The 27,538-nt window shown below is 37.2% G+C and overlaps 1 protein-coding gene across 1 annotated transcript; it reads right to left on the bottom strand.

Annotated features, from left to right (window-relative positions):
* On the bottom strand, positions 1–23,438 carry LOC116168135 (odorant receptor 4-like). Its single transcript, XM_031483806.1, has 7 exons — positions 23,356–23,438; positions 16,341–17,030; positions 16,089–16,293; positions 3,292–3,391; positions 362–466; positions 150–305; positions 1–78 (listed from the first exon to the last, which is right to left on the bottom strand). The coding sequence occupies exons 1-7, from the start codon at positions 23,366–23,368 to the stop codon at positions 1–3; spliced, it is 1,347 nt and encodes a 448-aa protein (XP_031339666.1). The 5' UTR covers positions 23,369–23,438.
* Between the last annotated feature and the right edge of the window lie 4,100 nt (positions 23,439–27,538).

The following is a 27,538-nucleotide window of genomic DNA, read 5'->3' as shown; positions in this document are numbered from 1 at the left end:
CTATTTCAGGACATTGGGAAACCTTGGTTTGAAGGTTACAAAAAACAAAAGATTTCGCGCGATGCGTGCAATCGTGTTCTACGAGCGTTCAACTTTAAAACCGAAAATAAATTGTGATTATTTTTATCAAAATATATGCGAAACGTTACCGTAACGAATGTAGACAGCGTTAATGGTGAGAATTTTCCCATAGTCAAGTAGATGGGCTTTTTCATACGTAGCATTGTTATTAGCATACTTTTCTTGAAGGAGCTGTTCGCCAATAACCAATCGCCCTCGTATAAGGCCAGCGAAATATCTTCACCCTAATCGAGCATAATTAGGCGAGACTGCGACACCAATCAGTGTGGTATAATCTTACCATTATTGTTACCTTATTCCCGAAAAAGCAATAAAGTCCAATCTGTAGCTCTATAGCGACCAAGTAAACCAGTTCTGTTGCGAACGCCTTGCTGGTAATCGGTATCTGAAAATGGTAAAATCAATTATAAGTGCGATTGATCGAATACTCGAATAATTATATGATTTCCATTTAAGGTTCGTAAATACGTACGATATTGCAATTTTTATCGGAAAGCTTTTCAAGTATTCCTTATATTTTTCTCAGCAATTAAAGATGGAAAATAATCCACTGTAACCTTTTTGATTAAAATCTACTAAAATGAGTAACTTTTACAAATAGTTTAGGTCGACGCTCTTCTTCATAGTAAAAATTTTACAAAACATTCCTGCACTAGAACTTGTGAGGCTCCCTTGTTAAAAAGTATATTTTCAGTAATTACCTAATTAAAATCAAGGTACTAGATTTGGGAGACCGTGGCAGAACGGCATGGCACCGATTTTCTTTAAATTTCATCTCCGATTATAGAGTGTCGAATGCGAATTAGTACAAATGAACACATTCCTGGATTGAACAATGATTTACGGTGGGTTTATACAATCATTATCATTAGATTATTAGCCAATAGAAAGAAGATATGGTTTCGTTGGTTAGCGACGCACAACAAACCATTGTTTCTATTGGCTATTTCTTAATGATTTAGTGATAGTGAACTAATGATAATGATTGTGTAAACCCACTATAAAGTTAATCAATTATTAAAAAATTAAAATGTTAGCCACCTTTGATCATATGGTAAAATGTTTCTCTCATTCCCATATTTTTAATCACTGATTAAACTGCAGCAACCAGTCGGCAATTTTAACTGGGCCTTAAACTTCCCCATAACTTGAATCTTTTTACACTCCAACTCTCATGTCCAGTTCCAGTTGCACAGTGTAACAATACGTTACAAAACAGAGGTTGAAAACCCTTGATGGAACTAAATAAAATTAACTTTCTACTACAACCACGAATTATTTACCCAACGGCTTGCTCCAAAACACAAATTCTGATGCCTTTACCAATTTGACCATATCTTTTAATCCTGAAAATCAAAACTTGGCGCTCTGGTTGGAGCAGATTTAACTGGAGACCACCAATAAAAATTTAAAATGAACTGATTTGAGTATGAATAATACAAAAATCCTTCCACTTTCTCTTACATTTTGTTTACGTTTTAAGGTTACGACGAGTACTGAAATACAACCCCATATCGTGGCTACGTTTCTTTATAGCAACCCTATTTAACCATCAATAACATTAAGACATTGGTATGTATGGCAATTTTATACAAAAGATAACCACCTTATAGGTAACAAAACACTTTAACTGACAATACAATTTCAAAAGAAAGTTCCTTCTAACTGAGTTTAAACATAATTATTTAATGCAACCGAATTTTACTCCATTAACCAATTTACAAAATTCGGACCTTTTAAGAAATTTTCTGATTACTTGCAATAAAAATTAATGCAATTTTTTAAAGAAGGCCGATTGTTATTTGGATACAAATCAAACGGATTGCGTTACCTTAATTGCAGCGTTTTCTAGAATCGATAGTTTCCTTATTCGAATTTTTATTTCGTTCAACACGGGGCAATTTACACATGTACCGCTTCATAGTAAACGTGAACGAAAGTATGTCTAGAGATAGGAGCGATAATGACGTACATTTCGAGAAAAACGCAGGCTGTGTGAGTGAATAAACGCTAGACTGTGTTGTGAGGGTGTCTGCGGCATTCGTAGTCAGGCTTGCAGAGCACAGCAATTTTGTTTAACGTAATTCTAATATTCCTAAAGGAACCGACCTGCAAACATCAATTGCATGAAGCAGACTTGTATTGATACCAATTAGATCTAAACAAAAGACTTTGGTTAGTTAAAATTTTGTTTAGCATTCATAGGTTTAGATAAGGAACAAGTTTAGAATTGATACACGATTACAAGATGGGGATTGCATTTTTTTGTATTTCTTTTTATGAACCAAACATCGTAAAAAAAGAAAAATGGAATTGGTTTTTTTTTCAATATATTCAATCAATTTAATTTTCATGCTTATGTTTAAAAGAATAAGGTTTTGGATTTTCAAGAGAAAAAGGTCAAACTTGCACAAGGTAAAGGGTATACAATTTTTAGCGCATATTAAAAAAAATACGCTATTATATTCGTTATGGCTGACTGTCTGGCTGACTGGCTGTCCGCTGAGATCTCGGCAATTACAATAGCTCTAGATTTCAATTTTCACTAAAAGCTTTCTACTATAGTATATATGTGCAGGCTCTAGACTGTTTTGAGTTAGATGACTCGTGAGATCGATAATTTTAAACTTTACTAATAAAATACTGATCTGTATTACCATTCTTTAAAATTACCATTACTGCTTTATAACTTCTTTATTACTGAGCTAGCCGTGGGTAAAAAAAATTAATCGTTACGGTAACATTTTTACCAGTTCCATAAAAGTTCAATTTTATTTTATGCAAGTGGGGTCTTCAACCCTTGTAAATGTAACTAAGCCGTAACGCATCTTATCGTATAATTAAAAGGAGCTAATATTCTTTTGTTTTGTTTGTAATATTGTTTTTAAAAAGTGTGTCACTTGTGTTTATAAACCCAGTAAATTTTGAGTCTCTTGTAAATGTGGGCAAGCCGAGTGATTATTTGTGAAATAAAATTTTCAAAACTGATTGTATCAATATATGAATTAAATTTTGTGTTTCAATCTAGCCTTTTTGACGTCATTTTCAGTAACCATTTTTTTTGTACAACTGAAACATTTCGGTTTTCTAATTTTTGATACTTATATGAGACTGAAATGTTTAATATACGAAGGTTCGAAAGCTTCAAATGTGCCCTTTTTGAAACTTAGCATTCTTTTACGTTTTAAACGAAACATTTCGTATACTTACCGAGGAAACCAGATAAAGACATGTGCAGATTATAATTTCGGACATTATCACTTGTGTCAATGTTAAATAGGTAAAAACTTCTTCCATCCTCTTGCACGTGCTAAAACATAATACAGTGTTACAAAAGAAATTTAACTAATTATTCTCAAAGACAAAGTAATGCATCTGATATCTATGTGTGCTATGTAGTAGTAGTTCAACAGAGACAGGCGGACGGGCGGACAAAACGCAAACAATAGCATTGCATTCTTAGAAAATCCGGTAAAATGGCCCCTATGAATATCATAGATTGACATACGATATTCATATTTCCTCAATTATGTTGTTGAAAGTTATCAAACAACCATGTAAGGGGTGTTTAAATTGTACATTTTCTTTTAATTTAGTCCTTAAACCTTATAATTAATTGGTAGATAAATCTTAAACTCCCCATTTTCTGTATTGTATCGTACTGGGTGTCCAAATGAGAATAGCAAGCAGCTGTATCCCAGCATTAGAGGTAGAACTGTAAGGTATGTAAATATGGCCAAGACAAAAGGCTGGAAATTATGTTCAGATTCTTAAAATCCTTAGAATCATCACATTCTTCATTATCCCAGACCTTTTGTGATTGACCTGAAATTCTATGTAATCATGGGTGTTAATTAGATTCTCGAATTTAGAAATTTCAACTCGGGGGTTCCGGGGTTGATGGACCCCCTCTGCCCAGGGGATACTCTCCGCCAGACCCCCCCCCCCCCCCGGTCCGCGAGTACGGACCACATTCTTTTACCTGTTCGTACACTCCGGCCGATTGAGAAACACTGGTATACATCATCCGTTTGACGTGAGTTTGGTGTCAAATGAAGCGCGCTTAGTTAGCGTGAATTTTAAGACTAGTCGATTTTTATGACTACCGGAAACCGAAAAATTATTTAAAGAAGTGTACAGATTAGTTCGTATGAAGAAGAATTTTGATTTCCGTTACCGAGCCGTTTAGTTTTAAAGGTAAGCGTTTGATATTTTCATTTCGAGAATTATAATTCATTTGCCTTTGTTTCGTTTGACCGTAGCTGGTAGATACCGCTGGTAATTTGTGTTTCCGTTGCGCTTGATAACTTGTTACCGTTTTCGTGGGCCGTTCTAGCTTATGTGTCAGTAACCGATTGCCCTTTCGCTGAAATCGCCGTTTCCTGAGGTTTCCAATACTGTTCCGGAATCTTAATTAGATTGTTTTTAAGTCATACCGTTTACTTTCGTCACAAAGCCAGCGATTACCTACTCCAGTCAAAATCACAATCTAGAGAATACGACAATACACAATTTGATAATGGAGGCACATGCAACATCTAATATATTATTTAATTAATTAATTTATTTATTTATTTATTATCCCTCTCTTGTTCTGGGCCCTCAACTTGCTTTTTAGAGGTGCCTCTGCAGGAGGTCTTACGTTGTTCAACACTCCGGTATTTACCTTACGAATTAGGAAAACTGTAGGAAAGTCTAATTCGGAGTAGCCGGCATAATGCTCGAAAATGATCTAAAGAAATTCCAATCTCTGTCACAGATGAAAATTATTACCTCAACCCAGGTTCGAACACTCGATCTCCGGCTTTATAGCCCAACGCTCTACCATAGCGCTTCTACATATTGCACTCTAAACAAGGCCAAGTTGATGAAAAGCTATGGAATAAAAAAGTTTTAGGATTTTTTTAATGACCACATTAAATTAACTCTCTTTTCTCCCCTTATTTTATCAGATACATAAAAACACATAAAAGCATTTAACATTTTCGAGACCTTTCGATCTTTCCATTTAGGATCGCGAATCAGTTTATTAGCGACAGTGTTGTGGATTGAGACGGGCCGTCCATTTTCGCCGCTATAGCGAACAGGTCGTCCGCTAAAATTGAGACTACGAGAATTAGATCGGGAAGTCAGTGCAAAAGGAGAAAGAAGACGCACAACAATCGCCTTAGAGTACATGTCCTTCGTTAAAAGGTTAATTGTGGAAAAAATTGGTTATTTTCTTTAAAAAAAAGTACAACTTAGTGGAAGCACAGCGACAGATTAAGTGTAGAAAACGTTTTAAGAAAGTTAATGGCGAACGCGAAGTTTAACCTAGGGAAAGTTAGCAGTTTCCGTTTCCGTATAAGGAATTATACCAGTTTTAAAGAACGCACCGTACATTGATGAAAGCTACCAGCTTTAAAGAACAGCCGGTACGTTGACGCACTCAAACGGGCGGTTCGTTACGAGAAACTATAGTTTCTGGCCCTATGTAGTTATATACTAGGAGAAAGTGAAAGTAAGTGCTTTAGTTTCTAGCGTCGTGTTTTAAGGTTAATAAGGAAAACCAAATGCGGAATAAATTTATTGTCAAATGAAGTGCGCTTAATTAACTTGAATTTTAAGATTAGTGTCTGATTTTTAGACCGTCAGAGAGTCTGGTAATTAAATAAAGAGGTGTTCATTTGTGAACCAACCGAGTACGTTGGCTGCCTGGGAAATCCGAGATTAATTTCCACAATTTTTGGGAATGTTATAACAAGGTAAGCATGATTTCGAGCGAGTCTTGTGCATTTCTCTCTTTGCTCCCATGCGTTTTAAGCCGTTTTAGATTTTTCAAACTGTACGGCACCGTACTGTTTAATTTCAAGGTAACACCCCGCTCACACGGCGAAGTTGATGAACTCTTACCTCCGAAGTTGATTACTTATCATATCAACAAAGACGAACCTTGACCTAAGGAAAAATGAAGTCGTCCAAAGTCAGTAACGAAATCTGGGTAGACATTTAGTTGTGAAATAGCAAATTTAATTTTTTGTTTAAATTAAAAAATGACGGCCATGTGTAAAATTGATCAACGGGGTTTCTGCTTTATGTGTATTCTAATAAAACGAAACCCGAGGAAGGGTAATTTTAAATTAGTTGGATGAATTACTATTTATCATATTGGAGTTTAGTTTAAAAACCTATTCCCATTTAAGTGTACAAATGTATTAGCGCCGTAGAAGTAGTTCATAGAGTTTTTGATTTTATTTGAATATTGCATGACCCAAAATTATGAGTTAGTATCTTGGTATGTGAAAGAAACATAAATAACTTATAATTTTCTGTTTCCTTGTATTAATGAAGGTCCGATGCAGCAGATTTTCTAGAACAAAGAGCATGTAAAGCTAGTTTTTGTACCAGTGAGAGTAACAAGGTTAGATTTGATCGTTCGATTCAAGGGAACTGGTCGGTGCAACACATATTTCGGTACATTTTAAAGTAATGAGTTGGTCAGTACCAAAAGCACTCGAATTCAAAGACATTGCAAATCAAGCAACCAGACAGAGACGTTTGCGATGACCGTTACGACTAAATTACTTACTCAAAAATGAGCTGAAGATGCCTAACGCATTTCTTCATTTCCCTGTCCATTGCCTCATCCACCAACGTTGGATTTGGTGGATACAGTTCATTAGCCATCTTTACAGACCTAACCGATCTTGATCTTATGGTTTTAAAAGCCCCTCGCAAAATTGTCAGTTGCAGTCCTATATTGCTTACGAGCGCAGTAAAAAGAGTATCAATACCTGAAAACCCAGATTTACCTTTGAAACGACAACGCCTCCATATCATACCTACAATGGTCCAAGCCTGCTGATACGCCGTAAAGCAATTGTAAACGAGAGCCCAGAAGAAGCGCGTGCGAGACGTTGTGTAATCGAACGGCATGTATGCCCAGTACGGTAATGGCTGCGTGTATTTGTACGCAGTAACATTACTGGCGTCCACGGTTATCTCTTCGTGCCGTTCGTAATCTCTTAGCAAAACGGCGGTTGCGCCCAAAAGTGCTGTGATCGACACGGAAGCTCCCAAAGTTAGAAATCCTAAGGTCGTAATGTTTTTAGTTCTCTTATCCGCGATAAGCGTTTTCCGAGGCTGAAAGTCGTCTATCTCGTCATACTGAAGAGCTTGCTCTTCAAGCTCGCTGATCATGCGAAGAATAACTTTCCTCCTCTTTAACCAAACTAACACCTTCATCCCACCGAGTAAGTGAGTCACCGCCACACTGGCGTTCTTTATTGCGTCCTCCAGTCTATGTCTCGACCGTCCAAACGCCAGAAATTCACAGGGCATAAAAATTCCGAGACAGAATCCATTTGTCGCCACATTGTATATCCAATAGAACCATTTCAATGCATAACCTTCCCCTTGATCGGGTATCCACACACCGGCAATTTTCAGAATTACAATGTTAACTCCGAAAAAGCTCTCATTTATTTCACTCCAAAGCGTCATGATGTGACCTCTAGCTATGAACGAGACGTAATGAGACAATTGCGCTTGGTTCGAACATCTTTTAAATTCACACGTATAAAAAGTGGAAGCCTGTTTTATAAATGAGCATGAAGTACCAAATTCCTATTGCCCCTTTATGCATTCAATTCAATAGCGGTTCTCGAAGCAAAGTCGTGTAATTATGTAGTGTAAGCAATAATCAGTAGGTTCTTAACGTCGATAATTATAGTGACATGTCCCTGTATGCATACCATGTATTTAACGAAGCTATTTCGATACAGTGCTGTTGAATTTTTTACACATTTAATTAATCACGTACAGGGCGTGTAATTTGAAAATTGACATCAGTATCTTTTTACCGAATATTTTAATTCCAGCGTGTAGAATAGAATTTTTCATTTTTAGCTGTTAGACCAGGGCCAGGCTATATAATATGTTTTTACAAAAAAAATTAGTTATCGGGCGAAACCAGGTTTTCCAGGCAGGTGAAATGAATAGAAATTGGGAAAAAATAATTAAAACAGCTGAATTGCTGGAAAGTGGTGTTTTGCAAATTGTGGCAAAACTATTAATTTTAGACGAAAATGTTCAATATAAAAGTTATAGAGATTAAAAAAATGAGCAACTTTTGTATTTGCACTATTTTCACATAACCTCCAATTTTCCTAGAAAAACCGGAAAAACCGTTTTCTTCGTTTTTTATTCTTATTTTTGCGAAAAAAGGTCGTAGGGGTTTGAAATTTGGAGGAAACATAGCTTGTTTTATGATAAAAAAGAAGATAAATTTTTGGCCGTAAAGTTGAACGGTTTCTAAGATCTCACGATTTCTGAAAAAAACCACCTCTTTTTCAAGGGGATGAAAAATCTATTTTTTTTTCATCGTATAGAGGTGCGCGGGGTAGCAAAATTTTCGGGAAGACTTATATTTAACAAACAAAAATAAAAAAATATTATTCCTATAGCAAAAAATCGAGAAAATCGCCAAAAACTGGAACAACAGTTTTAAGATATACACGGTTTTTGACATGATAAATCAACATGTTGGATGTTAATAAACATTTTTTCGAAATCTGTCTTCTTGCTTCTCTTTAATGTTTGCTTAAATATTCCCTTTTGTTATCTTATGCTCAACTGTTTTAGTTAAAACGTCTTCATTATTTGTTTTTTCTGCATTTTTATCGCAAGAAAAGCAATTGGAAATAAAATCGGATTATCTTGCTTCCTGATTCCTGAACAAATTCTTTTTGTTCACTGACTCTTCTTCCTGCCTGTTTTATAGCTGATGCAATTGGGTTGGGCCTGTTGATAAACTTGCAAAATCTGCAATAAGACCGTTAGTTTTACCGGCCAAAGCAAATGATTTGAGATGTAAAACCTGGAATAAACTTTATGAGGGTTTTATTCATAATTCCTGTAAATTAACGATTGCTTTTATTACGGTAAAAATGAAGAAAAAAGAAATAATGGTTTAATTAAGGCGTTTGGGCAATGGGAAACAAAAGAAAATATTTTAGCAACATTAAAGAGGAGAGAGAAGACAAGATTTCAAAAACTTTTTATTAGCGCGGATCCAATACGTTAATTTAATTGCAAAAAAAGCTATTTACCTACTGTCAAAAACGGTATATCTTAAAACTGTTCCCCCAGTTTTTGCCGCTTTTCTTAAAATTTTTCTATAGGAATAATATGTTTTATTTTTGATTATTAAAATGAAAGTCTTTACGAAAATTTTGCTACCCCGCGCACCTCTGTACGATGAAAAATATAGATTTTTCATCCCCTTGAAAAAGAGGTGTTTTTTTCAGAAATCGTGAGATCTTGGAAACGGTTCAACTTTAAGGGGCCCAAAAAATTATCTTCTTTTTTATCGTAAAACAAGCTATATTTCCTCCAAATTTCAAACCCCTACGAATTTTTTTCGCAAAAATAAGAATAAAAAACAAAAAAAACAGTTTTTCCGGTTTTTCTAGGAAAATTGGAGGTTATGTGAAAATAGTGCAGATATAAACATTGCTCATTTTCTTAATTTCTATAACTTTTACGTTGAACATTTTCGTCTAAAATTAATCGTTTTGCCACAATTTGCAAAACACCCCTTTCCACCCCTTTCAACCACCGGGATTTCACCCGCGGAAAAATTCAGTTGTTTTAATTATTTTTTCCAAATTTCTATTCATTTCACCTGCCTGAAAAACCCGGTTCCGCCCGGTAACTAATTTTTTTTGAAAATAAATTATTTTAGAGCTATTTAGCCTGGACTGTGTAGTAAGGGTTGAAGGCGGCAAAAGAAGAAGCGAGACAAGCGAAAATGATGAGAAAAATTGACTTTGTAGTGAGTTGAATTTCAATTTGAGTTGAGATTACATCGTGTTTGAGATGGAGTGCAAGCAATCGGTGTGTCCGTTCTCTTTGGTTTGAGTTTGGGTCCCGGTCTTTATCGGAGTCGAATCTGAATCGAAGTTCTAGAACAGGTTTCAGTCTGCCTGTCAGTCCCAGTCTGAACTTGAGACTAAACCTGAGTTTACGTTTAGATCTAAATCTGAAGTTGGTCAAGGAGCCTCGTTTCTCTTCTTCCCCTTTTTATTTTTTCTTGATTCTTTTTGCTTTCCATTTTACCACCCGCACCTTAGTAAGGGGAGGTTTTGCATTGGGGTAAACGTGACCTCCACTTTATTGATGGAAATACAATCTTTGAAGCATCATGTCCGTCGGTTTGTCGATCTGTCGGTCTGTACTATCATTTCCGGCTAAACGGCTGAACTGATTTGAACCAACTTTTGTACACATATTCTTAGACATAAAAGGTTTGGAATTTTTTCGTGTAAGGGAAAGGAAAAAACCCTACTACGGAGACACCGCATGTCGCAAAAGCCGCCAAATCAACGAAGGGTTGTAGGAAGTAGGGCGACATTTATTACCAAATTTAAGGTTTGACTTTTGAATTTTAAGTTCCTTTAGTTTTAAGTTTTGTTTAAGTATGAGTTTGAAACTGGGTCAGAGTTGAGTCTAAGTCGTCTAAGTATTTCAAGTTTTAAGCTAATTGCAATGTACGAGCAATCATTATTGAAAAGTGGAACCTTCAGCCATTGTGGATTTGTCGGTCTGTCCAAAATGGATTTTGCAGGTGACGTAACTAAGTTTTGTGGTGCAAATTCGTGACTCCAGTAACTGATGGCCGACCTTGTTTGTGATGGTTTTTAGATATCAATTTTTGAGTTTAATTTTATACCGTTTAGGGTTAAAATACGATAAATGAACTCAAAATTAAATTCGAAAATTTGTACAAGTTCTGAAACGTATTTCAAATATTTTCCTGAACTGTATAAAATTAAGAACAAACCACCACAAACATTGTCGCTTCACTCAGGCCGCAATCTTTGTTCAAAAATGATGGGGGAAGGTGTCTATTTTCTAGTTCACACTCTGGTATATAAATTCCTAAGCTTGTGCACGGTTTAAATTGAAATTGGAGTAACATACTGGGGTAGTTAGGTAGACAACTAAGAAGAATCTTAATTCGACTCGGAAATAAGAAAGCAACATTCTTGTCCAACTACAATTGCAGCCTTTGAATCTGTAGCAATTTGTGCATTATTTACATTTATTCCAAAATGAGGTTAGCAGCGATCACTTTCTGAAGGGAAGTCGTAGTATCTTCAGCACAAGACTACCAGTAGAAAGCCTTTCCGGTTGACGAACACATCCCAAGCCACGCGTTTGGGGCGTCAGCGAGAATTACAGTATACGAGACCTCCCTCTAGGTTCTGTAATTCATATCATTTTAATGTCAGGTTTTTGTGCAGGTAATTACGAGGGTGTTCACTAGTATACAACGAACTCAATGTTCTAGATAGTACATCCCTGTCACTTTCGGTTTGAGCGTAAGTTATCCCAAATTTCTAAATTTATAAAACCTTCTAATTCTTTACATTTATGGATTCTACAGGTACTTAAACTTGATCCACTAGTTTCAGTAACTGAGGTTATCCGAAAAAAAAAGAATAACTTTGTTTTTCGATGTAGGTGGCCATGAATGGACCAAAATCACCCTTCATTGACACAACATAGCAAGAATTTTAAACAGTTTTGAAGTGTCAAAAATTGCGTTTATACTGTTAAGTAAATTTTTTCAAATAAGATCCATAAATATGAGTATAAATAGTGGGAAAGCAGCCTTCGCTAAACGGTGTTACGCAATGCTAGATGGGCGGTGGCATTTTGGCAAAGCGCGTGGTGCAATCGCAAACCAATCAGTTGGGTGGACTCCGAAGATAGAAATTAAGCATCCATTGAGCCACTGTTAAGCTACGAACAAAGATCTTCGCAGCATTTCTGAGGAAGAAACAAGAAAATTGAACATCTCCACAACGAGAATTCTATAATCGGTCCGTGCAGAGCCTAACTGGAGAGTTAATTTTAATTCCAAATCGAAAAAAATGATTTCGGAAAAAATTCTATAGTCGGTCCGTGCAGAGGTTGTAGTATTGTCGCTGTCTATTCTTTGTTGTTTCATGTTTGAGCGTCGTAGTGCATTTGTATAATTACAAACTATTGAAGAGGATTTAATGCTCAAGCGCTATTTACTGTTGTATATTTATGTAAAGGCGATTTAACCACTCACTTGCGATTTACATCACGTTGGTGTTGGTGGTCACCGAGTGCAATTAGAATTTCGACTCGCATATGAAAATTTAACATATTAATGTATTGCAATTCGCTTTATTTTTATTGTACATGGTGTTTATAAAAATACAATGCATCCTGACGGTGATTCATTATACTCTTACACTGAATTTAAGTGCTTTAACGGGCACTAATTACTTTTTATTCTACCACTTATGGGAGTGTTTATTTGCTAATATGCAGCTAGCAGAACATGCTGTAATTCTAAACATAAATGAGTCATAAATTTTTATTTAATTTCTCAATTAGCACGTCCCCTTCTGCTCTGCGAATATTGGTTTGATGGCCACATGCATATCGTAAAGTGTGAAGAGATTTATAGCATTAAATGCAAAAATCAAAGTAAATGCGACTGCAGGTAACCATGGTGGCGTGTTTAATGGGTACGTAAATAAGGCTAATAACGTTTAAAGCACTAACGTAAACAATAGTCCCTTAGTAGGTATAGGAGGAAAATATAATACTGGCACGTTTAAATGATTTGTCCTTCACTGGATACGGTAATAATTTTTTTACCAACTGTAATTCGTCTATCCAACTGCTGAAGTATTATATCGCCTTGCTTTATACAATATACTAGTGTCCTCAGCATGAACATTAACTGACACGTTCAAATTAATTTCTTCTTACAACTTGATTGTCTGGTGCAGGAAAGCAAATGTCAACTTTCACTGCGGCAAAGTTCGGACGAAATTACGTGATGAATACTTCCCAACCGAATCTCTTCTAGACTTCCCCGGATTAACTACCCGCGGTTAATCTCTCAGAGAACAAATCTACTTTTTTAGTAACCATACTCCTTACTCTGGTGATGAATGCAAAATGTTACTATGGACGTAGTCGGTAGTTGTATAGGTGACTGAAACGCAAATAAGTGCCAAAATCTCCCGGAATAACCCCTACTAAATTTCTTACTGATTAATGAACGCCTTTTTCAAGATGGCTTTTAGTAATACGAACAAAATGTACCTACCCAATTTTTTGTTAAGAGTACATATATGTGGTGTCCTCCGAAATGGACGAGGTTTATGCTGTACTTTGTAAATACCCTTACTTAAAATAATAATAATAATAATAATGTTTATTTACGCCTAGGGCAATTTACAATATAATATACTATAATAATAAATAATCGTAGCTAACAACTACGTGTACCTAAGTAGATGACACGAAATAATTAAATTTAAATATTGATATGATAACACGCAACGTCATTCTGTTAAAAGTATTATAGTATTGCGTTTGAAAATCGGGAGAGATACACTAAATAAATCGATTTTATCATTAAAATTGTTCAATAACTCCAATAATCGATTTCGAGGACTGTTACGAAGGTAAAGAGTTCGATTAGGTCTCATGTAAAGAAGCCTCGAAGATCGAACGAATCTTTGTGGAACATTAAAGTAAATGTCAGACAAGATAGTATGACAGTTTATGTGGCCGTTTAATAACTTAAAGCCGAACTGCAGGGTAAGTAGTGTCCTTCGATTTTCTAACCGCATGATATTGAGATATAGTTTTACGTCATTGGTTCTTTCAAACACGATTCCTGCCAAAGAGAGCTTATATTTTAACAATCGAAGAAAATAGGATTGCACTCTTTCCAATCTATCGATATGTGTGGTAAGATAGGGAGACCATATTATACAGCAATAATCAAGATTCGATCGAACTAATGAGTAGTATAGGGTGCGTAATGTGCATGGATTAGAAAAACTTTTGCATTGCCTGTTGATAAACCCAATCATTTTGGTAGTTTTAGATACAATGTGATCATAATGCAATCGAAATGTAAGCTTGGAATCCAAGATCACACCTAAATCACGAACAGAATCCACGCAATCAATCAGCTGACCGTACAGATAGTAACTTTGCAAAGGTGGAGAGTTCCTTCTGGAAAAACAGATCACGTGACACTTTTCAACATTTAATTTCATGTCATTTTCAACCACCCACTTTTCAAGTCGCACTAAATCAGATTGTAGCAAACTCATGTCTCGAAGGTCTGCAATAGGTCTATATATCTTCAGATCGTCCGCAAATAAGACATGTTTAGACACAAACACCGATGATATATCGTTTATAAAAATCAAAAATAGTACTGGACCAAGATGGGATCCTTGAGGAACACCCGAACTCACTTCAATTGGATTGGACCACTTATCACTTATCTTCACCTGTGCTTTCCGATTGCATAAGTAGTTCTGGAGCAGAATCAAAGCAGTTCCGCTAACACCATATTTTTTTAGCTTAAATATTAATAAGTCGTGGTTAACTTTATCGAAGGCCTTAGCGAAGTCCGTGTAAACCGCGTGAACATCAAGTCCACGGTCCAGTGAGACGAAAATGTCATTGGTGTAGCCGAACAAGTTGGTTTCAGCTGATCTGCCTTTGCTAAATCCGTGTTGGTATTGAGTAATTATAGTCGAAAAAGCATCCGTTAATTGAGGAGCAAGAATCGCCTCCAATAATTTCGGAATAGCAGAGAGAATTGCTATAGGTCTATAATTAGAGATTTCATTCTTAGCACCACTTTTATGTATTGGAACTATCCGAGAATTTTTCCACACTGAAGGAACACATCCACTTTTTAAAATAGACGAGAACAACAGAAACATGGGTAAATAGATAGATTCGGCACAACATTTTAAAAATCTAGGAGCTATTCCGTCAGGGCCGACACTCCCGTTCTCTTTGGTACGTATGAGATGGTTGAAAATCTGTTCAGCAGAAATTGTGAAACAATTCAGTGTTACCTCAGTTGTGGAAGAGAAGGAGTTTTCCTTGAGTGTTCCGTCCGTAAAAGCAGAGGCAAAATGATCAGCAAAACCGTTGGCAATGGCTTCGTTGTCAGTAATGAGAGTCTCACCTATACACATGGTAGATGGCAGTTGTGATGTTTTGTTGATGTTGTGGTAGAACCTCCAGAAGTTTCGTGGATTTGAAGTGATGTTATCTTCGCACGATTTCACGAAACGATCGTGACACTCGGAGATCATAGCTTTACACTGCTCACGGAGATTCGAAAAAATGGTGTATAATCACTCATGGATTTAGTTTCTTTGAAACGTTTGTGTGCTAACTTTTTAGATTTAATCATCATCTGAAGTCTACTGCTGAACCAAGGAGGGTATGTAGAATCATAACACTTAATTTTTGGAACGGATGCTTCGATTATATTATATATCACAGAATAGAATCTATCAACACATCACTCAATATCACAGTTAGAAAAAAGGGTGTGCCAGTTTACAGTCCTGATCTGATCATTTATCAAATCGTAAGGTGCATTTGAAAAATTATATTTATAAAATGGGAAAGATAAACTTGTAGTAGCGTACCTTTTAGTCAGATTTTGTTGCAACAAAATCCGACTGAGATAAAATTACCACGTACTCTGAGGCTGAGAATTTCCTAAAGCTACTAGGAGGACAACGCGCTATAAAAATCAAATGACGCAGAAAAGACTCATAATTCTACCAATTACTTACGGCCCTGTACAATTACACCAGCCACACAATTTCTTGGAAAATTCTTTTACGCTTTGTAGACTTTCTATGATATGTAATGTTCGGCAATTAAACAAAATAATTCCAGATCTATTATCTATCTTTAAAATTCGAAAAAATAAATCTAAATTTAGAGCTACCGTTACACTATGCCAAGTACCTTGTTTTCGTCAAAATTTTACTTAGGTAAATAACGGAGGGTCAAGTGTCGAAACTGCCACGTATCATGCAGCGTCATGAAGCAATAAATACTAATAGAATAAAACATTTCTAAAATGACTAAATCGAATAGAAAATCTTTTGGATGATTATAACCTCTTAAAGTATACTCACTCAAAAATCAGCTGAAGGTGTTTAACGCATTTCTTCATCTCCTTTTCCATTACTTCATTGACCAACTCCGGATTTCGTGAGTACTTTTTATTCACCGTCTCTAACGACCTGACCGATCTCGCTCTTATGGTTTTAAACGCTCCCCGCAAAATTGTTAGCTGCATTCCAATGTTGCTTACGAGGGCGGTGAAGAGAGTATCCATTCCTGAAAAGCAGTTTTATCTCTGAAGCATCCAAGATCGAGTGTCCTACCTGAAATTAACCAACATTGATGTAGGGGCGAGACACAGTTGTAAACGACACCCCAAAAGAACCGGCTTCGAGATAAAGAGGAGTCAAACGGCATCCACGACCAGTAAGGTAATCGCTGGGTGTATCTATACGTTGTAACATTATTAGCATCCAGCGTGATTTCCTCATAACGCTCATAATCGGCGAGCATAATCGCTGTCGTTCCTAAAAATCCCGTTATCACCACACAACTGGCCAAACCGAAAAATCCAATAGTCGTAATATTCTTAGTCTTCTTCTCCTCTAGAAGGGTTTTTAAAGGCTGAAAGTCATCAATATCGTCATACTGTAGAGCTTCCGCTTCAAGCTCCTCAATCATTCGAAGAATAATCTTCCTCCTCTTCAGCCAGACTAATACCTTAATACCGCCAAGTAGATGCGTGAAGGCCACGCTCGCGTTTTTAATCACATCGGACAATCTATGTCTCGATCGTCCAAACGACAGGAACTCGGACGGCAAAAAGATTCCCAGCGAAAAACCATTTAATGCCACGAAATAAAACCAGTAGAAACAGCGCTCTGCGAAACCTTCGCCTTGGTCGGGCACCCATAATCCGGCCAGTTTCAGAATTAAAATGTTGACCCCGAAAAAGGTTTTGTTTACTTCGCTCCAATGTGGCACGCATTTCTTCAAAGTATGGTGAACTCGAGCTACGAATTTACTAAATTAATTAGGTTTGAAAATTTCCTATTGCCCCTATTGCTTACAGATTTTTGCAGTCTAAATAAATGTAATGACTTAGGTAGTTCAAATATCATAAAGTAAGACAACCATATGCGTTAAATGAATGTTATGCTCGATATAAACTGAAGTAACAGAGATGTTTTTGTATATATCGTAAGTTTCCAGCATAGCGGTTTTTTAGATCTACAATGTAAGATGTATTGAGTTTTTTGAGGTAGGTACTCAATCCCTACCCAGTTTTGTAAATCACGGATTCTACTTTCCTTAACATCGAACGCTTTACTGGTTTCCCAATGAGGTCGGATAGGATTTACCTGGCATACGTCCCTTAAAAGGACTCTTCAGAGCGATGCAAATAACCCTTTTTAGAAGCCAGTTGAAAAATTTCGGGTATCAAGGAGGACTGTGCCAATCGTGTGCAAGTCAGGTCTATCGACCTAAAGTATATACCATCAATAAATCAGCAGTAACGGAAGTTCGCAGGCTGCGTGCTACAGGAATTATCGTTAGGACGAGCAAGGTAAGTTAGATGGGCTAACGAATCAAAACTAAATAGAAAAAGTTTGTTGGTGGAATATAAAATCAAGCTTTTATAGAGACAAGAAGAAGTACAAGCAAGTGGGGAATTAAAAAAGTATTTAATTTCAAATCATGGGGATGACATCTAACGGAGGAATTTTGCAACACTTATTAGAGGGTGTTAAAATTTCTACGTTACCAATTTTGGTTTTTCTTACAACTGTAATTGGCAAACGCACCTCCGTGCGTTATGAGAGCATAAGTAGGAAATCATAAGAGCTATGGAGAAGACGCCGCTGCTAAGGGACATAGCAATAACGTGCGCGTATCTTACAACATCCGAATACAAATCCATCTAGGTATAAACTTAGGCAGGTCGATGCTGCCCCATCAATATACTCGTTCTAGTTTTTCCTGGTTGTTGGTCACGGTACTGTCTGGGAAATATCTTCTTTTGTGCCTGTTTTTACCACGGCCTCAACACCGGAATCCTAGTTCTTTTGTCCATTTCTGCTTTGTTATCCTTTTCAACATCATATACTTCTATTATATTTTCATTTTCTCTTCCAATTTATTATGTCGTGTAGGTCCCAGAGTTCGTGTTTTCACGTCTGGAATACCATTGATGAACGTTTTGTACCAGGTGGCCACTTTTTAGTTTCAAAAATTTAGTTTTGAATTTGCGTTTTGTTCAAGATATGAAATTTTCACATAAACCGCTTCATAGCGCACGTGAACGAAAATATGTCTGGAAATGAAAGTGATAATAAGGTGTGCATTTTTGTACAAAACGCTAGTGAGACTGGATGGTAAGTGGGTTTTAGGCAGATGAAGTTAGACTATCAAACAGTTACCACGTATTATGTGTGGGTATAATTGCGATTTTTCGTACCATATTAGGGGCGCTACTTCGTTTCTGAAAGTTTATCAAGTAACGATAAAGTGTAACCAGCATTTAGAGTGAAAAAATTCTAAACAAGAACCTTGCTCCTACTTTGGAATATTTCGTTAATAGCTCGGTTATTTTTCCGAAAAGACTTTAGGATCATCTTTAACGGAAAAGTTGAGTGAAAAAGTATAAGAAGCGGTAATTGAATTCAGATTGGTGATAAAGTGGAGTTACTTTCAAGTTCAATTTTATGTTAACGCGGAAGTTAGCCTACTTGCGAAGGGGAAGGTCATGGAAGCATTATTATTATTATTAGTGTTACTTTAATTTGTATAATGTTCAAATTTTCTTATTTCGAAATAAATACAACTGTCCTGAAAATTTCATCAAAGTTGATCAAAGTACACTGGGTGTTCACATACTTATGGAGGGCAGTATAGTTTTCGACTCTTGCAAAGAAAAAGAAAGCGATGCGAGATATTCGGCAAAAAGTGCTTGTTTAGGCATCATTTAGCTACTTTTTCATGAAAAAAAAATCGAACCAACGCATTTAATTTTTTTGAACCATTTCTGTCGGAATGTCGAAAAAAGCCCTCAAGCGGTGATATGTGAAACTAACAAAACTTCAAATATTATAATATTTGTAGCTGAAGAATAGCTCTTTTGAACTAACCCGACTTTGTTTAAATCGGCTCAGCCATTTCGAAGATACAGGGGGTTCTTTACGGAAACCTTTGAATACCCCCCACCACTTCAGTTTTAAAGATACAGCAAAAATTGTCAACCAAAAAAGGTTCAGATTATCGTCGACTTCAAAGACCGAACATTTTTTTGTTAGGTTAATATAGCGGAATTCACAGAAACATCACTTTTTTAGATTCCAGATTGTAGTTACGCCCCCTAGCGGCCATTTCAGAAACTTACAAATATTTTCCAGGTTTTTCTCGTGGCCGTTTTAGTAATAACTGTTTTACCGCAAGCCTCTACGATGGACAGGTTCCCAGATACAGTACCTCGCATTCTTATTTGGCCACCCTGTACAACAAAGTATTGGCGATATCCTCAGCTTTCGAAAGGTTTTGCATTTTTCCTCGGTCATGGCATGAACAGGTTCATTCAGCTAGGTGCCATAGACCTTTGGAATCCTCTGTACTCCCTGGATTACACGCACTTTCAGGAGCTGATGTAAGGATCTTTTGCTTGCAAATGGAAGATAAAGTGGTGGAAAGCTTTTAATTCCGCAAGTAATACGCTTCTAGAAGCTTTGGCTTAATTGGGGACAACCCTGTTACTCATCTAACTAAATACCTACGATTCAAAAGTAGAGGAAATCCCCCAATGGAAACGTTGTTTGTGTACGCGAATGTCACAACTTGGCACGGTCGTCATCAGACGTTAATTCTTGTCTACCTGGATTAGTGACCATCGGTATAACTGCTGTGCGAATTAATTTGTGTTTACTTCATAATTTACGTTAGATGAATCACGACTAGGTATACGTACCGATTCTAATGAATATCCATCGACCTACAAACCGTTAAAAACAGCGAATTACGTCATGTTTTAGTTGGTCAAAGGTGTTGGAATCTTCTGTCCTTGATACATTGCAGCACTTTTAACGGTTTTTCAATTTGTTTACATTCAATTACGTCAACGAGAGTGGTTCCTGTTTTAACTGTGAAACGGAAAAATTCCATTTCACTATTTATTTTACGTTACAACGAGATAGATACAATCTTCACCTATTTCGAACAATGCCATTTAGTTACGGTTACCTACTCTCTTTGTCCAGCAGCGCCAAAAACTTGGGTTTGTAGCAGTCGGAGTTCAGTTCGTTGGTTCAACACATTTCGTAAATCATGGTGGTTTTTAGCGCATTTTTGCAAAAAATTTTTTTTGTAAAAAGTAGCTTTTAATCTCACATTGGCTGGCTGGCTGGCTGGCTGGCTGGTCGGCTGGCTGGCTGGCTGGCTGGCTGGCAGTAAATGCGCGCCCGTAGAAAAACGCTTGTAAAAAGACAAGGAGTGTACATGTAACTATCGGGGCCGTGTAATTAAGAACGTTAGGGATGGGGCTACAAGATTTGGAGTCGACGACATCTGGACGCCATCCCCGAGCGTATTAGACTAACCTGGAGATTTTTCAGTTATTATCTATCTTCTTCTACAGTTTTTCTCCGATTGTTTTCAAATTGGTGTCGTCGGGAAGATCTTGTCAACGCGCACAACTCCTGCGTGGCAGAATTTTGTTTTTTTTTCCTAGGGGCGAAATAAACCACCTTTTGCGCGGCGCGCTTCGAGGGGTAGTCGACTTTGGGCGCCCAAAAGTTTCTTACAGCGCGCATCGCGGTCTCTCTTTCTCGTGTCACTAATAGAAGGTCGAGCTATGTGAAGTACCCAAAAGTTGAATACGATTTTATGCCGGGATTTTAGCGAAACCAAAATGTGAATTACGAATGAACGGGACGTCGGAACTGTGTATCGACAAAGGGAATGTGGTAACCCCCGACGAGATCTTACTGATGGTGGAGTCGAAACTTCAAATCCGAATTGTTGCGGGTGATCAGAAGTGGGTGTCGACAAAGGGAATATGGTAACCCCCAAAGGATTTTAATAATGGTGGACTCAAAACTTCAAACGCGAATTGCGAGTGCACGGTAAGTGAGAAAATGGTACCGACAAAGTGAACGTGGTAGCTTTCGGCAAGATCTTATTGATGGTGGAGTCAATATTGGCTAATAAAACACTGATCTGCCACACAAAAATGCGCTGAAGTCCCTTCGATCTCACACGAGGACTTTGATCATTTTTTGTTTTGATAATATGAGGAATTCTAGCAATTCGAACAAACGGAAGAATAAGAAACATTCGAACAATCCGGCAACTGCCAAAGATGAGAAAAATCCTATTGAGTTGAAAAAGTATTCGAGGAGAGCAAAGAATGTGAAGACACTAACGAATAATTCGTGAAGAATCTGAAAAAAAGAATAATTTTGAAAAACTGAATAATTAAAACATTTAAATTCGAACTTCAAGGTACGGGAGAGCCGAAGAACCTGAAGAGAAACATCCAACAAAAGAGAAGAATCGAAAATGAAGTTTCGGAAGAATCGGTATAATAATCTTAATCATCCGAAGAAATAAAAGAATCACGGAAATTCAAACAATACCTATAAGACCTCAACAATCGGAATAATCCAAAAAGATTGACGAACCTGAAATCCAAAAACAACAGAAAAATTGAATTGATCCGAAAAATGACTCCTAGTCAGATATAGGCTACTTATTGCCAAAAATTCCAGGGCTCTAAAACAATTCTCCTAAAAGTAGTTCACATCAGCAGAAGTGGCCGGACGGAGCTTTAGGAATTCTCTTCAGGAATTTGTTACTGGAAAACGCTCAGAGGACCATCGTACTCTCTCGAAATAGTTTTCGGCAAGCACTTAATCGATAGAAACCTCGCAAACCTTCCAAACGTGTTTCGGGGTTTTATATCAGTGGTTTTACAGACATACAAACAGTTTTTACAGCTTTTGATGAGCTTTGACTCGTCTCAAACCTTTCTAGGCTCGCTTGGATTTCAGGGGTACAGCGGGCTACGCTCCCTAAATTTGCATAATAGGCCCACGCCCCTGTCGGACCTTTCTAGATCTTTCTTAGAAGTTTTAAAACATTTCTAGAGATCTGTCAATGCTTTCCACAGCATTACTAGGAGTACCAAGTTAAAGATTTCCAGATCCTTGAAGATATTCTGTATACATTGTTAGAACATTTCTACAATTACAAAAAAATGCGGCCACTTTCTCCGTCCTTTTCCGTCTCCCGCTGTCACTATCAGATTTTGATCTTAAAAGTTATTGCCCCTTTCGTTGAGACCTTTCATTAGAGTACCATGAAGGATAAAACTAGTTCCACTCCCCCCTCCCTTTCCCTCCACCCCGTACTTTGATAAGAGGACAGAAAGAAGAGCAGTAGTTGGTAGAAAACGGTTCCTTTCGTTGAGACCTTTAATTAGAATACAATGAGAGATAACATTAATTTTTAACCCCCCTCCCCCTCAGGCCCCGTCGCTCACTGATCTCGAAAAAGAGTCGCACGGGAAAGTTATAGTTTGTACAAACCAATTTATTTCGATGAGACCTTTCATTAGAATACCATGAAGAGTAGAACATGTGTTTACCCCCCTCCCCTCATTTTCTAAAGTTTAACTTGGCACCACTGCAGGCATGCGTATGCAAAATCTGAGACCTATTGGTTGTCGTATGTAAAAGTTATGCACGTTTTCCTTTCAAAAACAGCACCTCAGGAAATAATTCGTGGGGGGGGGGGGGGGGGGGCCTTTTAGACAGCGAAATTTGATTGCCGTCTGGCACACCTTCAAGGTATAGGCTACCTAGTGCAAAAAATTCCAGGACTGTAGGACCATTCCCCTAGAAGTAGTTCAAAATGGCAGTTTTTCGTCTATCACGAGGCAAAATTTCAAACTGAAAGTATTGTATTCACTATTCGCGATTCAGATTAACACTAGAGGCGCTGATGTAATTAACAAATAGCGTGTATTTAAGTGAAATTGCACTAATTTGAAAATGACTTGACTTTTTCATGCCGGTTTTGAGACTTGAAAATATAACCCCTTAATTAGCTTGAACACGCAATTAACTTAATTTTCTCATTAATTACTAGTAAAGATCACAATTTATCATTTAATTTCTAGCGCACTCGCACAACTGTACAACTACTCGCCGTCATTTCCTTACGTTGATTATGCTTTAAAGCAGTCTTCCTATTCCTGGCATAATTACACTGACCACAATTTAAACAGTAGGTATTTTTCGATGTGTCGTACTTTGATAAATGACGATTTATTTTTTTCTTACTACTTACCTATTTGTTGCATACCTAATCGCAGTGTGCACGTAACATCTTTCAATGTGAATATGCCGCTTTAAGTTTTGCTAATAGCGAGTAGCGCAATTACACTGTTCACAAATTGTTTGAGAAGGTTGTGTGTGTTAATAAGTGTCACTTTAAGTAAACGCTTAATTGTACCGTAGGTATTACACTGATAGCAGTGATAGAAAGTTATCCAAAGCGAAGTGTTTCAAACAATAACGTAGGTGTATATCCCCTATTTTTGTCGTGTAATCGTACCGTTAACAATTAAAGACTTTGGAAAAGCTATTTAGTTTAGAGGATGATTTTTTAACTTATCGTTATTGTTGGTTGCATAATTGCACCGATCACATTTAAAATTCTTGAAAGTAACATCATTGAATTTGTAACATGATAAAGTGGACGTTTTAAACTATCCTTGCTCTTTAAAATTACATTGATTGCATTTACAGCCATAAAAACTACAATATTGATCACTTTTGGCCATTGTAAATAAACAAAATGGCGGTCTTATACCACCAAGAATAATGACCAATGTACTGCCGCCAGAGATCTCACTGTTAATCGGAATCGCAAATCCAACAAGAGTCAAAACAATACAATTAGCCAGTACCGTGCTTTTCGAAGTTGGCATTTTTGACCCCCCTCCCCCTCTCGTTGCGGATGTTTTCGCAACGGCCCTGATATTGTTGCTTTGACTTCACAGAAAATAAACCTCTCAAGCTCCTTAAACTGGTACCGGCACTATACCAATTGACAACACCGCATACGAAAAACAGAACAAGTAAATCCATGTCCACTTCTTAATAAATATCACATCTAGAGGTATACATAATGCATTGACAGTCAGGCGGCGATGAGTGCCCTGTCAGTAGAGAAGTTCCGATCAGCTACGGCGCTTGGTTGCAGGCGAATTTTAGATAGATTAGGTGTGTCTAATAGGGTAAGCTTGCTCTAGGTGCCAGTGCACTGCGGAGTAGGGGGCAACAAAAGGGCGAACGCGCTGGCTCGCGAAGACATTGGTGGGGTCTTTGTCGGTCCCGAGCCTACTCTAAGAATCACTCCTCCGTTGTCAGGCCCTAGATTAAAGACTGGGCGACCAGTCAATTCCAAGCTCAGTGGCATCAAGAAACCGGATCGGACGGTCCAGGGCCTTTTTAACAGAGCCTCTTAGCAAATCTGGGTCACCTAAGCTGCTAAAACTGAGTGGAAGCCAGATTAGGAAAATCACCGGTGTCCTTACGTCCACTGGATGGTGAACATTGGAGTTGTAGAAGAGTCCTCGTACAGGTTCTGTGGCGAGGTAGATGAAACTACCGAGCATGTGGTCTGTCACTCTGACGCTTTGATACCTAAGAACATCGGCGCCTGGCGATAGTTATCTGGAATTGGGGAGGGTGAAGCAACTTAGGCTATCCGATATTGAGAGGCACAGACCATGAACCTAATTGCGAAAGACAGGGGGTAAACCCCAGGCCTTTGGTGTGCCTAAATGCTGCCTAGTCGGGGATGAATAAATACAATAGAATAGAATAGTCTGAGGCTCAAAATTCGTGTAGGTTTGTGCAGAACATTCATTCTCCATCTCATTTTTCCTGAAATCTCAGAAGAAGCATTTTATAACATTTTCAAAATATTCTATTTTCTATTCAGAGCTAAAACCTTTCTCAGAGATATGAAAAGTGCTGGACTGGGGCTAAAAGGCCATTTTTTAGGTAAATTTCTATCTACCTATTGTAATGGTACCAGTAGATATATTTATGAGTAAGTAGGTTTATATACCTATGTATATCACTTCCAAGAAACACACGACTCACTTTCGTAATTATGAACCGTTTTCGACCAAACTTTAAGGGCTGGTGTAACTCATAAATATCTATCTCGGTTAATTTCGTGAATCAACCGATTCCGCCATATTGGAACAAAATGGCGTACTTTGCAGGTAATGCAGAAATCTACCTACACCTGATCGGCCGAACCGAAGGGGATTTTTTATTTAACACAGATCCTTTTATGTCACTGTTGTTCTATGCCTTTCGGCTTGAGTTCCATACCCTTTCTTGCGCTTTAGCGTTGGGTGAAAAATTAATTAATAATTATTATTCGTTATTCAATGGTTTTGGGCACTGTTAGAGCTTTCTTGGGGCTAAATTAAGTGACTCTACCACACTTTAGCGTGAGTATTCAGATTATTAGTATATGTATTATAATTACGGGATCGAATTTGTACACCACTGCATGTACCTACTTACTACATTGCAGTTAATTGAGTTTATTATACGAATTTTTTGGAATTCTTGGCATTTTTGTGAATTTTCCGAATATCCTTGAATTATGTTATGACATTTTTTAATTTCTTCGCATTTTAATTCATACGCTACAATAAATCCTATATTTCAAGGAATTTGGAAGCAGTCAGTTAATAAAATCGTATAAATCGAGTGTATCGTGTATAAATCGTATTTTTAACCAGTCAAAGCATGTGGCCAGAATGGTCAGTTATGATAAAGGTAGATGAAAAGGTACGTTGGGGTCGTCTTACTCAATAAGGAAAAACGCTGTTTGAAATTTCATTATTTTTTTATTATTACTCTATTGTGCCTAGTACAATCAACAGCGTGTTACACCCAATAAACTAAAGCCTAAACGAAAACTATTTATTTACAAACACAATCTATACCCCGTAACAGTTGGCATACGTAACCTTTATTATAAAATCAAATGCCTACAGCTTTTAATACAACTATGTTTTGTGATTCTTTAACATTATAATTATCCTGCGGGAAAATTGTAATATTTCGTAATTCGGAGGTGTTCGAGCGAGGAACGCCTTTGTAAATAATGTACTGACTAACGCTCGGAGTGTAAAAGGCAAATACAAGTTGAATTTACAAGAAAAGAAAACGTGGAACTCGAAATTTGGTCACTCATTATCATGAATAATACGCACTAGGTAACATCAAGTCGTTGACCCTGGTAGATTCTACCGTGCCAATAATAGGACATCAGGTTGACGAAACACGAAAACAAAATTAAGTCTTTACAGAAATGGCAATGAATAAACGTCATTCGAAACACTTTAAATTCCACGGAAAGCCATTTCGTATTAAATTAAATGCAAATTTCGGAATAACTACCTACTTGTACGTTTCGCGAAGAAATCCATATTAGTCAAAGTATGATACGGTTATTGTTTATCATCATTTTATTAATTAATTTACCTATGCCCAAACTGGATTGTCGTGATTGATGAGTTGAGTTCCCAATAGAAACTTTTGAGTTCCCAATAGGAACTTAGGTAGTTTCTTGTTGTAGACTCATGTCGTGTTTAATTTGATGGCACGAATGACACATGGAAACTATGTCGGTAATTTAATCACCGTGCAAAAGTCGTGATTTTAATTAACTCCTTTGTTTATATTGTGTAGCTACGCTATTTGAACAGAAAGATGTTATAATAAATTAAAGAAACGAGGTAATGATTTTGATATAGTTTTGTGAACAAAATTAGTGCACGAATAATGTTTATAATCCTCTCTTTTAAATGAGTTAAGGTCAAAGAGGTATGTCCATTAAAAACATGTTTAACCTTCACCTAGGCCGAAGACTCGGGCCCAATGGGTTCAATGCGATTAAGCTCAAAATGGAAAATGCTTACCTTCAGTTGCTTACTAACAAGATTTTAGGTAAAAAGTTGAGCGACGTTGATTGGTATGATTAAATTGAATTTAGCGTGTTTTAATTGTTTTCAGCTATTGTTTTCGTAGTGTTTTATTTAGCGACCTTCAATTGCTTTTTGGACACAGCCTACATCAGCGTCTACCAAAATCGGAAGATGATGATACTCGTAGGTCAAGGCTCGCATAAACAATTCTCTTGTGTTAATAGTGAGAGCTGCACAAGCAAAGTAATATCAAGCCTAACTGCCTAACAAATAGACTTGCATTTCCCATGTCAATAAAATTGCAGATCTATTTTGGGTTTGTCATCAAGATCACGACCGTGCGAGTTAACCGGGAAAATTTGAGGACACGACCTTGGAACATAGCTCAAGGTCATGACCTCGGTCCAGAATCCATTGCAGTGACTTTGGTCCAAAAGCCAAGGCCGCCATATTGAGAAAATCCAGGCCGCGACCTTGGCCCAAGATTATGACCTTGTGATATGACAAAAT

Source organism: Photinus pyralis, unplaced genomic scaffold, assembly GCF_008802855.1.
Source record: "Photinus pyralis isolate 1611_PpyrPB1 unplaced genomic scaffold, Ppyr1.3 Ppyr1.4_LG4, whole genome shotgun sequence".
Classification (NCBI taxonomy): Eukaryota; Metazoa; Arthropoda; class Insecta; order Coleoptera; family Lampyridae; genus Photinus; species Photinus pyralis.
The sequence above is the reverse complement of the archived record's forward strand: the minus strand, read 5'-3'. Positions and strand labels throughout refer to the sequence as shown.

Bases quoted from the DNA above. Each gene is read 5' to 3' on its own strand.
- LOC116168135 (XM_031483806.1), bottom strand. The intron at 16,294-16,340 runs GTAGGACACTCG...ACTGCTTTTCAG, and splicing joins TCAATGTTGGTTAATTTCAG to GAATGGATACTCTCTTCACC. The intron at 467-3,291 runs GTAAGTATACGA...TACCATTTTCAG, and splicing joins GTCTTTATCTGGTTTCCTCG to ATACCGATTACCAGCAAGGC.